We start from the raw sequence: 13,569 nt of genomic DNA, 5'->3' as shown, positions 1-13,569 counted from the left end.
ATATCTAAAGGAATGTCTGTAAGAAAACACAAATTTACCGTCTTGGAGTCATTTCTGTTTGCGGTGCGAGACTGCACCTACATTCCCGTCCGCACCTGTCTATGTCAACTCAGTTTTGTCTGTAAATAAATCATCTGGTCCTCACAATGGCATTTAAATATATTCTATTATTAGCCCTCTTTCATCTAACATATATATATATATATATATATATATATATATATATATATATATATATATATATATGTATAATGTATATGTTATATGTATATATATAATGTATATATATATATATATATAATATATATAGATATATATATATATATATATATATATATATTATATATATATATAAACTGTGTACGTGACACAGCACAAGAACAGTTTATTGTTGAAAGCTATAGTATAAACTAAAACTGAGTAATTATGGGCCCCACCTGATAACCAAGTGAGGTCAGTTAGGGCGTCAACGAGAAAACCTATAAGTGAAGATAATAATGGTGATGGTAATTAGATAAGCTTTCAGAAGACCGAAACAACTAGTAACACTTACTGAGCAAGTACTCAAGACAGTTTGAATACATGTCAAGTAGTCTGCATAAGAAGAATTTGAGATTAACATCAGTGTTCATCACGGATTAGCCGTGTTCCTTATTGTTTATTACACACTACTAACTGAGGAAACCACAGAGTGCAGAAAGGATAGTTTGGGGAAGGGACAAGAGAAGAGAGTGGTCGTAGATTGCTAGGAGCTGTAATGTGCAATAACCTGCTACCTTATTAATAACAAAGATCAAAGAAATGTTCAAATGAGAGAAGAGTACAATGGAAAAATAGCCAATGGTAACCAAGAAATGGGTTGAGGAATCATATCCAGTTAACAACAAGCCTGTAGGCAGTGATGCTATTGGAGAGTGATAGATGAAATAGCGCCATAAATGATCATGATCAGAAATTATTAGAGATAACAATAAGAAGAAAAAAGTATAATGTGGAAGGGCAGAGGAAGAGTGATTCACGATTTAGAAACCGGAAGAATACATTGCATTTGAAGTAAATAAAGTGCCTAAGCAAGACAGATACACGTTCTGGGAGTGCCGTTTTATATGATGAGTCTTTATATTACTACGCAAAACTTGCCCGTACAGAAATACCTTGGTTACACAAGTTCCCCACGCACTGCTATGTAGTTGTTGTAACCCCTGACGACCTACGCAGAATTTTAGTTTATTATCATCTTAAAACTACGTGACATTGCCAGAATGGCCTTTTGTTCCTGGTTTAAAGAGGAGATATACAGAGATACATTCGAGGCGGGTAAGTGTTAAGCTGTTTATCGGCCAAATGGTGAGTCTCTGCGCGAAATGATATAGGCTACTAGGTACTACTAGCTAGTACCACTAGTAGTAGCCCTACTGCCTAGCTAGTAGGTACCTACCTAGTACCTAGCCTATAGTAGGTACTAGTATACTGGGTACCTACCCAGTAGCTACTAGGTAGGTACCTACCTACCTAGTACCTATAGGGTGAAACATCACGACAGGCCAACCCTCATCACGGTAGACGGGTCTTATTCACCTCGATATTTAATTGGTGAAACATGAATATAATTGCAACTCTAAAGCATACCATTTAAAAGACTGAAGTTTCGTCACATATTGTGATATATGAAAGCCCCATACGAACTAAAAATAAGCATGTGGAGCTCTTCGTAAAATATGTTTTCAGGCAGTTTTGAAATCCAATATGGCGGCTACATTTTGCATGGACGGTTCTCATCAGTGACGGCACCATCTTTCCCAGCCTTCCCACCACTCATTTTGAAACAAAATGTTAGCGTATGTATTGTAACGTTTATTGATCTTACTCAAGTTGCAGTGTAATCAGCACATAAAACAACATTTTTGTTGCCTATATTAGTGAAAGTATGAAACTTGTTATTCCCACCCAGGGGGTTATGGTTGGAACTGAATTTCATTCTTACCTTGTAATCGGCGGTTTTTATCCTTACTGCCATCACAACTGAAAACTCCACAGTGCTTATTTGATTGTTATTATACACAATTTTGGTCCTCAGTTCACTCCACATTGCACTTTAAACCCGTTGCTGTTCCTGTTTCTAAGCAGCGCGCGCCATAAACACAATTTTGAACAGCAAGACGACGAACGACGACGAAACTGCAAAGTTTTATTCCCTAAACTGTTTTACTTATTTACTCGTTATTTAGTTTAAATTTACTTTTGTTATTTAAAATTTTTGATTTAATTCATGTAATATTTCCCTTTTTTGCAACCAAATTACCCGAAAAATTACAGATATCTAAAGTAGATAAATCAACATGTTTCTAACGTTTTCGTACATCCTGGCTGCCGAAAAAACCATAGAGGAACGAATACGGAAAAGTGCAGAGGAACGACTACGCTTTTTTTTTTTTTTGCTTTTTTGTTTTTGCTAGCACTTTTTTCATTTGATTCAGTCTTTATTAGTATTTTGAATTTCTTAATAATCGTATGCCAGAAATAAATGTAACCTTTAATGTTTGCATCTTTAATGTTTTGATGCTAAGAATGGCAATTCATCGTTGCCACATTAGTGGAGGCTTCACACATACGCCGTTCCATTTATTATAAAACTGTTTCCATGAATTCTATTTGTCATAGTAATGCAATAATGATAAAATTGCTTTAATATTTATATGTATATATACTTCCAATACATAGCCTAATAATTTCACCAATTTCAACGTTTTGTGTGAAGTCTTATACCCAGTTTTGGAGGGTCAACACGTACCGAATGGCAACAGAGAGAGAGAGAGAGAGAGAGAGAGAGAGAGAGGGAGAGAGAGAGGAGAGAGAGAGAGAGAAAGGAAGGCGGAGGAACGAAGAAGAAAGAAAAGGGGAGGCGGTGGAGGGGGGGGGTGGGGAGAGTGGGTAGGTGGAGCTTTATACACGTGTTCGTATCCATTTTCTGCATAATGGAGTTTTTTGTCTCTTGGTACAAGGACAAGTGTCGTTATTCTTTACGATTAGTGATTCACGATACACTTATAAATTACGGCTGGGGTGTAATGCACTATAGCAAAATCTCATTCTGTTACGAGTGTTCGTTATAGAAATAAGGTATTGCCCAAAAACGTGCTTGCACTGTCTCTGAAACCCATAGTAGACATGCTGCTTGGTTGTCAATCAAGTTTTTATAACCAAGTATTTTTTACAAGCTAGCTATTGAATAAATTTTTCTCAGTCAAAACATATGCCCCTCATGCTAACTTTCCTCTTTTAACGATTTCTTCTGGTCATTGCAAATTCGGCCCCATAATTTCTTATGGTGCGAAAACAGACGAGGCCCATGGACCGAAAACGATTGCGTCACACTACGGCGATAATCCAGCAGTAAAACATCTTCATATATCCAAAAAGTAAATAATAAAGGATATATATGCGCGATTACTATTATAAACAATTACATGATAGCTGATAACATCTGCATGAATAAAACCTGGTAAACTGTTCTGCAATGACAGTTGAGTATAGGCAATTATTTTTACAATAGGTACGAAAGTCAAGATGTCGTGACGTCATAATACAGAACTTAAAAGAACGTTCTAATTCAGAAAAAAAATAATTACAGGCGGTCCCCGGGTTTATGACGGTTCCCGGCTTACGACGTTCCGAGGTTACGACGCTTTTTTCTTAATATTCAAATGGAAAAATCCGTCCCTGGGTTACGACGCTTGTTCCGAGGTTACGAGCTGACGCTTCCGACGCTCCGAGTTAACAACGCTTTTAAAAAAACGGCATACTATGATAAAAATCCTTTATAGTTTAGCACAGTATATTAATAAAAATAAGTTTTCTGGTTAGATTACAACAAAAATTTGAGATTATGATAATTTTCGACACTTTTTATGTTGTATTTTTCTAATGTTTTTAGTGACGCCTCATATGCGGAACTAGTTTTTCCGAGCGAATGAATACATACTAGTTTACATATAACAGTCCAAAAGCGCAAATAATGAAAAAATCATTGCTTGTTTCCAGTAATAATAAACAAAACGAAGTTTCTGGTTAGATTACAACGCAAATTCCAAGTATCCAAAGAGAGCATTATCCAGTAATTGATCAGAGAGAGAGAGAGAGAGAGAGAGAGAGAGAGAGAGGAGAGGAGAGAGAGAGAGAGAGAGAGAGCGTCTTCCGACGCTCCGAGTTAAGGACAGAGAAGTGTTCGTTTCGTTAAACGGCCTCTGACTCATGCCAGTAAATGTTTTGTTGATACTAATATATAAGCCTATTTAAAAGATACGTTTACTTAATTAGTCTATATGATACGTAAATAGTATCAAACTGTTCTTGTAGCCCTCAATATTTGGCATAATCGAAGTATCCAAAGAGAGACATTATCCAGTACGTAATTTGATCAGAGAGAGAGAGAGAGAGAGAGAGAGAGAGAGAGAGAGAGAGAGAGAGAGAGAGACGCTTTGGCAACAATGGTCTCGGGGGTTTTTATAGCTTCCTTCTGCTTGATGATCGTGGATATGAGAAGGATTTTCGACCATACTCGTTTGCCAAATCGGACGATACAACGCCACGTGCATGCTTTGCTATAATTTCATGTTTTGCTTCCATCGAAATCATTTTCTTGGGTTTTTTTTCTTATCACCTGCTTTGTCTTTAGCTTTGAGACCCATGGTTAATAATAAAATAGACAAAATAATATGAAAAATAGCGCAAATACACGAACTAAACAAACGACGTGTTAACATGCAGCCAACCCAACAAACAAAACAGACTGAACGCCATTTATCGGTCGCCTATACAACTAACACTCATCGCAAAATCGTATCTCAAATATTTCGTTGTATATCAAAGCTTGTATTTTTCGCAAATTTTCTGTTATATCTCAAAACATTCGTATATTAGGGCAATCGTATGTCAAGTTTCCAATGTAATTTGATCAGGAGAGAGAGAAGAGAGAGTAAGAGAGAGACAGAGAGAGAGAAGAGAGAGACGCTTTGGCAAACAATGGTCCTCGGGGATTGACGTAACGTTTATTTTCTGAACAGATAGGACAGAGAAGTGTTCGTTTCATTAAACGGCCTCTGACTCATGGCAGGAAATGTTTTGTTGATACTAATATATAAGCCTATTTAAAGATACATTTACTTTAATTAGTCTATATGATACGTAAATAGTAATCAGCTGTTCTTGTAGCCCTCAAGATTTTGCAAAATCACTCCAGGTTGTACATAAAACTTCACAGGACCACAACTGTACTTCAGACAACATGTAGTTGTAATAAAACTGAAAAACCAGGATTAACCAGGTTAAGGTATATAACTTTTTATTAGTTTAAGACATATTTCCAAGCGTCGTTCCGGCTTACGACGATTTCGGCTTACGACGCGTCTCAAGAACGGAACCCCCGTCGTAACCCGGGACTGCCTGTCTTAAATTTGAGTCAGAGTCGAGTTACTTTTTCAATAACGAATATTTTCAAATTAATCATCATAAATAGGTGAAAATATTGATGGTTTTTACTACTTATTTAAAAATGAGCTAAGAGCACGCTTCTCGTCATCTTCTACCAAACAGCTGTTTACTCTTGGGCTTGTTGTTGGTGAGAAATCGTGTTTCGATTGTTGTGATAAAAGTGCTCCAGCGTCTGTGGGTACAAGTGGTGTGCGGATTTATCACAGGAAATGGAAAGTTTGTTGACACAAAGCGACTCCGTAAACATCGAGATGGCGTCAATCTTCGAAACATTTTTAGTTGTTTGTAAGTAAATTTCTAAAAAGCGTTTTGGTGAGATTTCCACTGCCGGTGGGGGGCCATTTTCAGTACCCTCTGTTTAAATCTTAAAATTTGGCCTTAATTTCTAACTTTGGAGAAAATACTTACTTCGAAAGGAGAGTAGAGGTCTTTAGCTCCGTTTCTCACCAACAACAAGTCACGACTGATGCCCATCTCGGTGTCAGGACGCGTTATAATGTACTTTTTCGGAAGGGTGGCTAGGTGTTGATTGTTATAGGTGGCCTGCTTGGCCTGCTGTGATGTTTCACCCTAGGTACGTATCCACTACGCTATCCTTACTGGTTATCAAAAGGAAACGTAGGTAATAGGTAGCTACCTGCCTACCTAGCTATTAGCTATCCCTTGTCATAAAAGTAGGGTAAAAAACCTTAGGGTACAGAGTGAACCATGTACGATCAGCGTGGACAATCCCAAAAAAAGTACATTATAACGCGTCCTGGCATCGGAGATGGGCATCAGTCGCGACTTCTTGTTGATGAGAAACGGAGCTAAGACCTCTACTCTCCTTTTCGAATTAAGTATTTTCTCCAAAGTTAGAAATTAAGGCCAAATTTTAAGATTTAAACAGAGGGTAGTGAAAACGGTGTCAAACGTAGTGCAAATCTCACCAAAACGCGTTCAACATTTTTACTTACAACTCGAAATATTTAGAAGATTGACGCCATCTCGATGTTTACGGAGTCGCTTGTGTCAATAAACTAACCATTTCCTGTGATAAATCCGCACACCACTTGTACCCACAGACGCTGGGGCACTTTCATCGCAACAATCGGAAAACTTTCCCTCACCGAGTAAACAACTGTTTTGTAGAAGACGACGACGAAGAGTGCACTTCGATAATTTTTTAAATAAATAGTAAAACATCAATATTTTACAAATTTATGATGATTAATTTGAAAATATTCGTTATTGAAAAAGTAACTCGATTCTGACTCAAATTTAAGTAATTATTTTTTGGAATTAGAACATTCTTTTAAGTCCTGTATAATGACGTCACGACATCTTGACTTTCGTACCTATTGTAAATAATTGCTTTACTCAACTTTCTTGCAGAACAGTTTACCAATTATTCATGCAGATTATCAGCTCTTCATGTAATTGGTATAATCGTAATGCGGATATATATCTTTATTAGTTTACTTTTTGGATATATGAAGATGTTTTACTGCCCGATTATCGCCGTAGTGTGACGCAATCGTTTTTGGTCCCTGGGCCTCTGTTTTCGCACCATAAGAAATTATGGGGCCGAATTTGCAATGACCAGAAAATCGTTAAAAGAGGAAAGTTAGCATTGAGGGGCATATGTTTTGATTGAGAGAAATACAAATTTGTTCAATAGCTAGCTTGTAAAAAATACTTGATTACAAAAAACTTGATTGACAACTTAGCAGCATACCTACTATGGGTTTCAAAGACAGTGCAAGCACTTTTTTTGTTTTTTGGGCAATACCTAATTCTGTAACGAACACTCATATCAGAACAGATTTTGCTATAGTGCATTACACCCAGTGCCGTAATTTATAAGGGTATCGTGAATCACTAATTGTAAAGAATACGACACTTTGTCCTTGTACCAAGACGACAAAAAACTCCATTATGCAGAAATGGATACGAACAAGCATATAAAGCTCCACCTACCCTCTCCCCCACCTCCACCGCCACCCCTTTTCTTTCTTCGTTTCTTCCTTCGCCTTCCTTTCTCTCTCTCTCTCTGTTGCTATTCGGTATGTGTTGACCCTCCAAAACTGGGTATAAGACTACACACAAAACGTTGAAATTGGTGAAATTAGGCTATGTATTGGAAGTATATATACATAAATATTAAAGCAATTTTATCATTATTGCATTACTATGACAACTAGAATTCATGGAAACAGTTTATAATAATGAATCAGCGTATGTGTGACGCCTTCACTAATGTGGCAACGATGATTTTGCCATTCTTAGCATGCAAACATTAAAGGTTACATTTATTTCTGGCATACGGTTATTAACCCTTAAACGCCGAAGCGGTAAAATAAAAATTGTCTCCCGTGTGGCGGAGGTGTTTCGGAGTGAGCGCAGAAGCGGAAAAAATATTTTTTCAAAATCACAGCGCGCTTAGTTTTCAAGATTAAGAGTTCATTTTTGGCTCCTTTTTTGTCATTGGGCTGAAGTTTAGTATGCAACCATCAGAAAGGAAAAAATTATCATTATCATATATAAATAATGCGATATATGATAGCGCAAAAAAAAACACGAAATTTTCATATAATTGTATTCAATCGCGCTATGCGCAAAACGGTTAAAGGTAAGAGTTAATTTTTTTCGTTGTACAATGTACATTAAATTGCAATCATTTTGGTATATAACTCATTGTAAAACGATAAAAGCAACACAGAGAAAATATTATCACAAAATAATGCATGAATTCGTAACGCACGGACGTAAACAAATATTTTTTTTTTTTTTTCAAAAAATTCACCATAAATTTGAATATTGTCCTAGAGACTTCCAATTTCTTTCAAAATGAAGACAAATGATTGAATATTACTATACTGTAAGAGTATTAGCTTACAATTGCAGTTTTCGACCATATCTGACGAGTTAAAGTTGACCGAATGTTGAATTTTTTTATATATTTTTTTATATGCAATTATTTTGGAAAATTAGAAAAGCTACAACCTTCAAATTATTTTTCGTTTTATTCTACATGAAAATTGCGCACATTTCATATATAAAACTCTATGAAATGCCTAATATGAAACGGAGCAAATATTCCGAGAATGGGACGTACCCATTTCGGAGATTTGTGGCGGAGAATCCGCGCGCGGAGGGAAGGAAAGTTTTTTTTTTTTTTTAATTCACCATAAATCTAAATTTTGTTCATGCAACTTACCTGTCAGCATATATATATAGCTGATAATTTCCGACACCGACAGAATTTAAAACTTACGACACACGTAGTGGGAGTCAGGTGGTTAGTACCCATTCCCGCCGCTGGAGGGCGGGTATCAGGAATCATTCCCATTTTCTATTCATAATTTTTCTGTCGCCGGTGTTGTGAACATCTGTTTACAGCACCTCCGTCTGGATTTGGAAACTTTTTGCTACTTGAGTATCCCTTTTGGTTCTTTTTTGGATTAATTGATTGGATCGTGGCTAGGCACACGTTATTAGTGGATTGATTTGATTTTGGTTTGGACTTTTCTTGGAATAATATGTCAGGGTCTAGTACAGCTAGCGCTAGGTTCTGCTCTAGAACTGATTGTAGAGGTAGGCTACTGAAAGCTTCAGTAGACCCACATACGGTATGTAAGAGTTGCAGGGAGCATGAATGTGTGTATGAAAGCCGTTGCAAGGAGTGCGAAAGACTAACAGATTCTGAGTGGAAGGCGTATGAGACCTATCTTAGGAAACTTGAAAAGGATAGGTTAAGGAGGTCTTCCTCCAGGAGTGTTTCAGGCGTGCAGAAATTAATGTTTCTCCTGTTAACCCTCTTCTGTTAATGCTCCTAACCCTGTAGTTTTGCCTCCGGCCCTGAAGCAGTGTCTGTAGAGAGTAATACTTATCCTTAATATTGGAGTCGATTCGTAATCTAGAATCGAAAGTGTTGGCTCTTGAGAGCAAAAGTGAACGTGCAAAAGTGCAGTGATACCCCTTGTGTAGTGGAGGGTGCGTCAGATCGGCCTCGTTTCGCCTCTAGGCCTGGACCCTCTGCTTGAACTCCCAGACCTGGGGGTAGGGGAGCATGTCGAAAGCCGAAGGAGGGTTACAAGGAACCCCCACCGATCTGACGTGCCTTCGGCAGTTACTGATGAAAATCCCCAGACTGCCAGGGAGCGTGCGCGTGCACGTCTCCTCAAGGAGTGTTTTTTCGTCATCCGGAGGCTTCATCCCCACGTAAGGGGTGGAGTTCTCAAGGTGCTTCACGTCCGCTGAACAAAAGGACGGCGCGTAATGTTGACGCTTCACGTCCTAGTTCTCCGCTTTGCGATCTTCGCCTGACAGTGCCGTTCGCTGCTTTTTTTTCCGCCGCAGAAAAGGGCGTAGAGATCTTCGGACTTGGATTCAGTTAGCTCGTACGAGCGATACAGGTTCGCTCCAGAGCTCGGGAAGAGGCCGTACCTGGGAGGAGGAGGGAGGCGTCCCCTCGCCGCTCTCCTGCTCACAGGATCAGTCCCCCTCCCCGGAGCAGGAAGATTCGCCAAACAATAGAGGATTCATCACTGCAGCAAGCAAACTTCCAGGACGCGCTTGCTGCTAGAGAGTCTCTTCCGCGTCGTAGGAAGGATGAGAAGCTTCCTGTGAAGAAGTCAAGACCACTCTTTCTCCTCGCTCGCCTATCTCTTCGTTCGAGTCTCTCTAGAGTTCGTTCTGCTCCCCAGCAGCTCTCTAGAGGAGGTGAGAAGTTCGCTTCTCGCTCTCAGGATGAAATATCTCCCCCGCTCGCAAAAGTCTTCGTATGTTCGCAAGCGAGTGATGGACACTGAGCGCGCTTCTGTGCAAGTGGGCGCGCTTCAGGTGCCGCAAACGCGCACCTGTTGTTTGATAAACGTGCACCAGTGAGCGGCAGCCGCTCGCGACTGACGCTGCGCCCACCAGTGGAAGCCCAAGCGTGCACTAGTGGACGCTCGGTGGCGCGCCAGTGGACGCCAAGCGTGTGTTTAGTAGATGTCGAGCGCGCACTGTTCGGCGCCAAAACGTGCGAATTCGGACGCCAAGCGCGCGCTGGTAGACACCAGTTCTTCACCAATGCAAGTTCAGGTGGGATGAAGGAACCCTTCCTGTTCGTCAGTTTTTTCTTCAGAGTTTCCTCCCTACTTTCTCCAGTTTCTGAGGAAGGAGTTAGCGATGATTTAGTAGAAGCAGAGGAGGAACAGCAACCAGCTACTGTCTCATCGGACTTATAAAGTTCTGATGCGTCTTCTACAGTCGGAGTTCGGTTTAGCAAACTTTTCAACCGGAAGCCCCTCGTACTCCTCTCCTCAATTTCTTCTTTTAAGGCACGAAGGCTTCGGGTTCATTAAAATGAAGAAAGTCGCTTTTCCACGAAGCAAGCGTTCCGGAGTCCATGAGTGGATGGAGAAGAGGAAAGCGTCAGGAAAAGTCCTCTTTAGCTTTACGCCGTTCAGACTCTGCGGTAAGGAGCATGTGGTATGAGACAGGAGAAGACATAGGCGTTAAACTACCAGCCTCTGCTCAAGGTGACTTCTGGGGAGCATCGTAGACGCCTCCAGAAGAGCCCTTCTGTCTTCATCAAAAGTCACTTGACCCATAAAACGAGTTCGACTTTCACCTAAAACGCCTCTTCAGGACTCTAGCAGGTCTTCAACTTTCTCGACTGGTGTCTGGAGTTTTAGATGCAGGTCAAGGAGTTCGGATTACTATTAGTCTGGGGGGTGAGCTGTCCAGCGTTCTTTCTTGCATGGACAAAGCCGTCAGGATGGTTCTGAGGAGTTGGCTACGCACTTTAGCTCGGGGATTCTCAGGGGGGAAGAGACGCTTCTTTTGTAACTTCACGGCCCAAATCCGTCCTCTCCAACGCAAAAGGCGACTTGCTTTTCGCTCCCTTTCTCAGACCATCTCTTTCCCCAGGCTTGTTAAGGACATAGCTTCAAGCCTTCAGGAAAAGGCAACGCAAGATCTTCTGGCTCAGTCTTCTAGAAGGCCAGCAGCTGCTTCATCTTCTGGATGGCTTCGTTTGCCAAGAAATCGCGAAGCCCTTTCGTGCTGGACCTTCCTCGAAAGCAGCCTCCCGAGGAAGAGGCTCTTCCAGAGGAAAAACAAAAACCCTGCTCCGTCAAAGAGTAGGAAGTGATCGGAAAAGTCCTTCAGACGCCGGTAGGAGCCAGGCTTCTTCGATTCGCGAAGCCTGGGAAGAGAGAGATGCCGACCCTTGGTCGCTGGATGTCGTGAGGAAAGGGTACAGGATCCCTTTCTTGAAGTCACCCCCGCTATCCTCAACACCAAAGGATTTGTCTCCCTCTTATCGAGGAGAGAGCAGAAAGTGCTTTTCGATCTGCTGGAACAAATGATCGAGAAGCAACGGGGTGGAACAGGTCTTCGAACTGGAATCGCCCAGGGTTTTACAACCGCCTGTTCCTGGTGCCGAAACATTCGGGGGGTGGCGACCCGTCCTCGATGTCAGCAGCCTAAATCTCTTCGGTGATAAAGAAGAAATTCAAGATGGAGACGACTCAATCGGTGCCTGTCAGCTTTGAGACCGGGGGATTGGATGTCTCACTAGACCTCCGACGCGTATTTTTCACGTCCCCATCCATCCCCAATCAAGGAAATACCTGCGATTTGTCCTGAAGGGGAAGGGTATTTTCCAATTCAGGGCACTTTGCTTCGGTCTGGACCACACGCGCCGATGGTTTTTCACCATTCTAATGAAGAACGTGGCAAGGCTGCTTCATTTGGAGAATATACGGATCCTCTCTCTACCTAGACGACTGGCTTATTCGAGCTTCATCGCGGGAGGGAACGTTGTCTGGAGGACCTGCACACGACCATGACGTTAGCAAAGTCCCTGGGCTTCCTGGTAAACCTCGAAAAGTCGCCATTTTGACTCCGTCTCAATCTTTGTCTATCTGGGGATTCAGATGGACTCATTGGCTTTTCGGGGCTTTTCTTTTCCCAGGGGCGACACTTCATGCTTGGAGAAAGTGGCGACCTTTCTCTGGGGAAGGAAACTGCTCGTGAGGGAATTGATGAGTTTGCTGTGGGACCATTTCCTCACTGGAGAAGTTTGTTTCTCTGGAAAGGCTCCACCTCAGACCTCTTCAATTCTTTCTAGCCAACAGTTGGAAGAACAAGCAAGATCTGGAGGCGATCTTGTGTTTAACGAGAGAGGGTGAAGGATCACCTAAGTTTGGTGGTCAGATCCTCGGAAGCTCACAGAAGGGCTCCCTCAAACTTCGGAACCCCCGACCTAGTTGTTTGTTTTCCGACGCGTCGTCCACGGGTTGGGGAGGCAATAACACTACGGAGGGAAAGGAAGTGTCGGGCACCTGGAGAGGGGAACAGGTGTCCTGGCACATCAATCTGAAAGAGTTGTCAGCCATTTATCTGGCTCTCAGGTTTTTTCCAGAAGAAGTATCCGGCAAAAGTCGTTTCAGATCAATTCGGCAAACCACAGCGCTGGCATACCTAAGAAATCAAGGGGGAACTCATCTCGCGCTCTGTTTGCCATCGCAAAGGAACTCCTTTTGTGGGCAAAAGCGCAAGAAGTCACGATCCTGACAAATGTTCGTGTCAGGAGTACAGAATGTTCGGGCGGACCTTCTCAGTCGGCGAGGACAGCTGTTGCCGACAGAGTGGACCCTTTCACCAAGAGGTTTTGCCAGTCGCTGTGGAACCTGTGGGCTGTCCACAGGTTGGATGTCTTCGCAACGTCCAGGACGAGAAGACTTCAAACTCTATTGCTCCCAGTTTCTGGACCCGGAGCAGTCGCAGTAGACGCCTACTTTGGAGTTGGTCGGGACCTAGACATATACGCGTTTCATCCGCTCAAGATCTCGGGGAAGTGATGAGGAAGTTTGCGGCAATCGGAAGGAGGCGAGGATGACACTCATCGCCCCCTTTCTGGCCGGCAGCCGACTGGTTCACAGAGGTGATGTCCTTCCTGTAGACTTTCCGAGGACTCTACCCTTAAGGAAAGATCTACTCAGACAGCCCCACTTCGAGAGGTACCTACAAAAACCAAAAAACCCTCCCCCCCGCTCTGAGTCTGACTGCGTTCAGACTATCAAGAAGTTGGCCAGAGGCGAGGGG

General features: G+C 41.8%; 1 protein-coding gene across 3 annotated transcripts in view; it reads left to right on the top strand.

The window, feature by feature from the left end:
* The first annotated feature begins 685 nt into the window (after positions 1-685).
* LOC135220882 (methionine-R-sulfoxide reductase B1-A-like) overlaps positions 686-13,569 on the top strand; it is a 171,101-nt gene continuing 158,217 nt past the window's right edge. Inside the window, exon 1 of one of the 3 annotated variants that reach the window (XM_064258491.1) lies at positions 686-1,317. In XM_064258491.1, the coding sequence (XP_064114561.1) occupies positions 1,263-1,317 (55 nt within the window). In that variant the 5' untranslated portion in view covers positions 686-1,262. The remainder of the gene's footprint in view (positions 1,318-13,569) is intronic. The other 2 variants (XM_064258490.1, XM_064258489.1) reach the window with 2 other exon arrangements.

This window comes from Macrobrachium nipponense, chromosome 2, assembly GCF_015104395.2.
Source record: "Macrobrachium nipponense isolate FS-2020 chromosome 2, ASM1510439v2, whole genome shotgun sequence".
Lineage (NCBI taxonomy): Eukaryota > Metazoa > Arthropoda > Malacostraca > Decapoda > Palaemonidae > Macrobrachium > Macrobrachium nipponense.
Note: the sequence above shows the minus strand (reverse complement) of the source record. Positions and strands in the feature narration are given on the sequence as shown.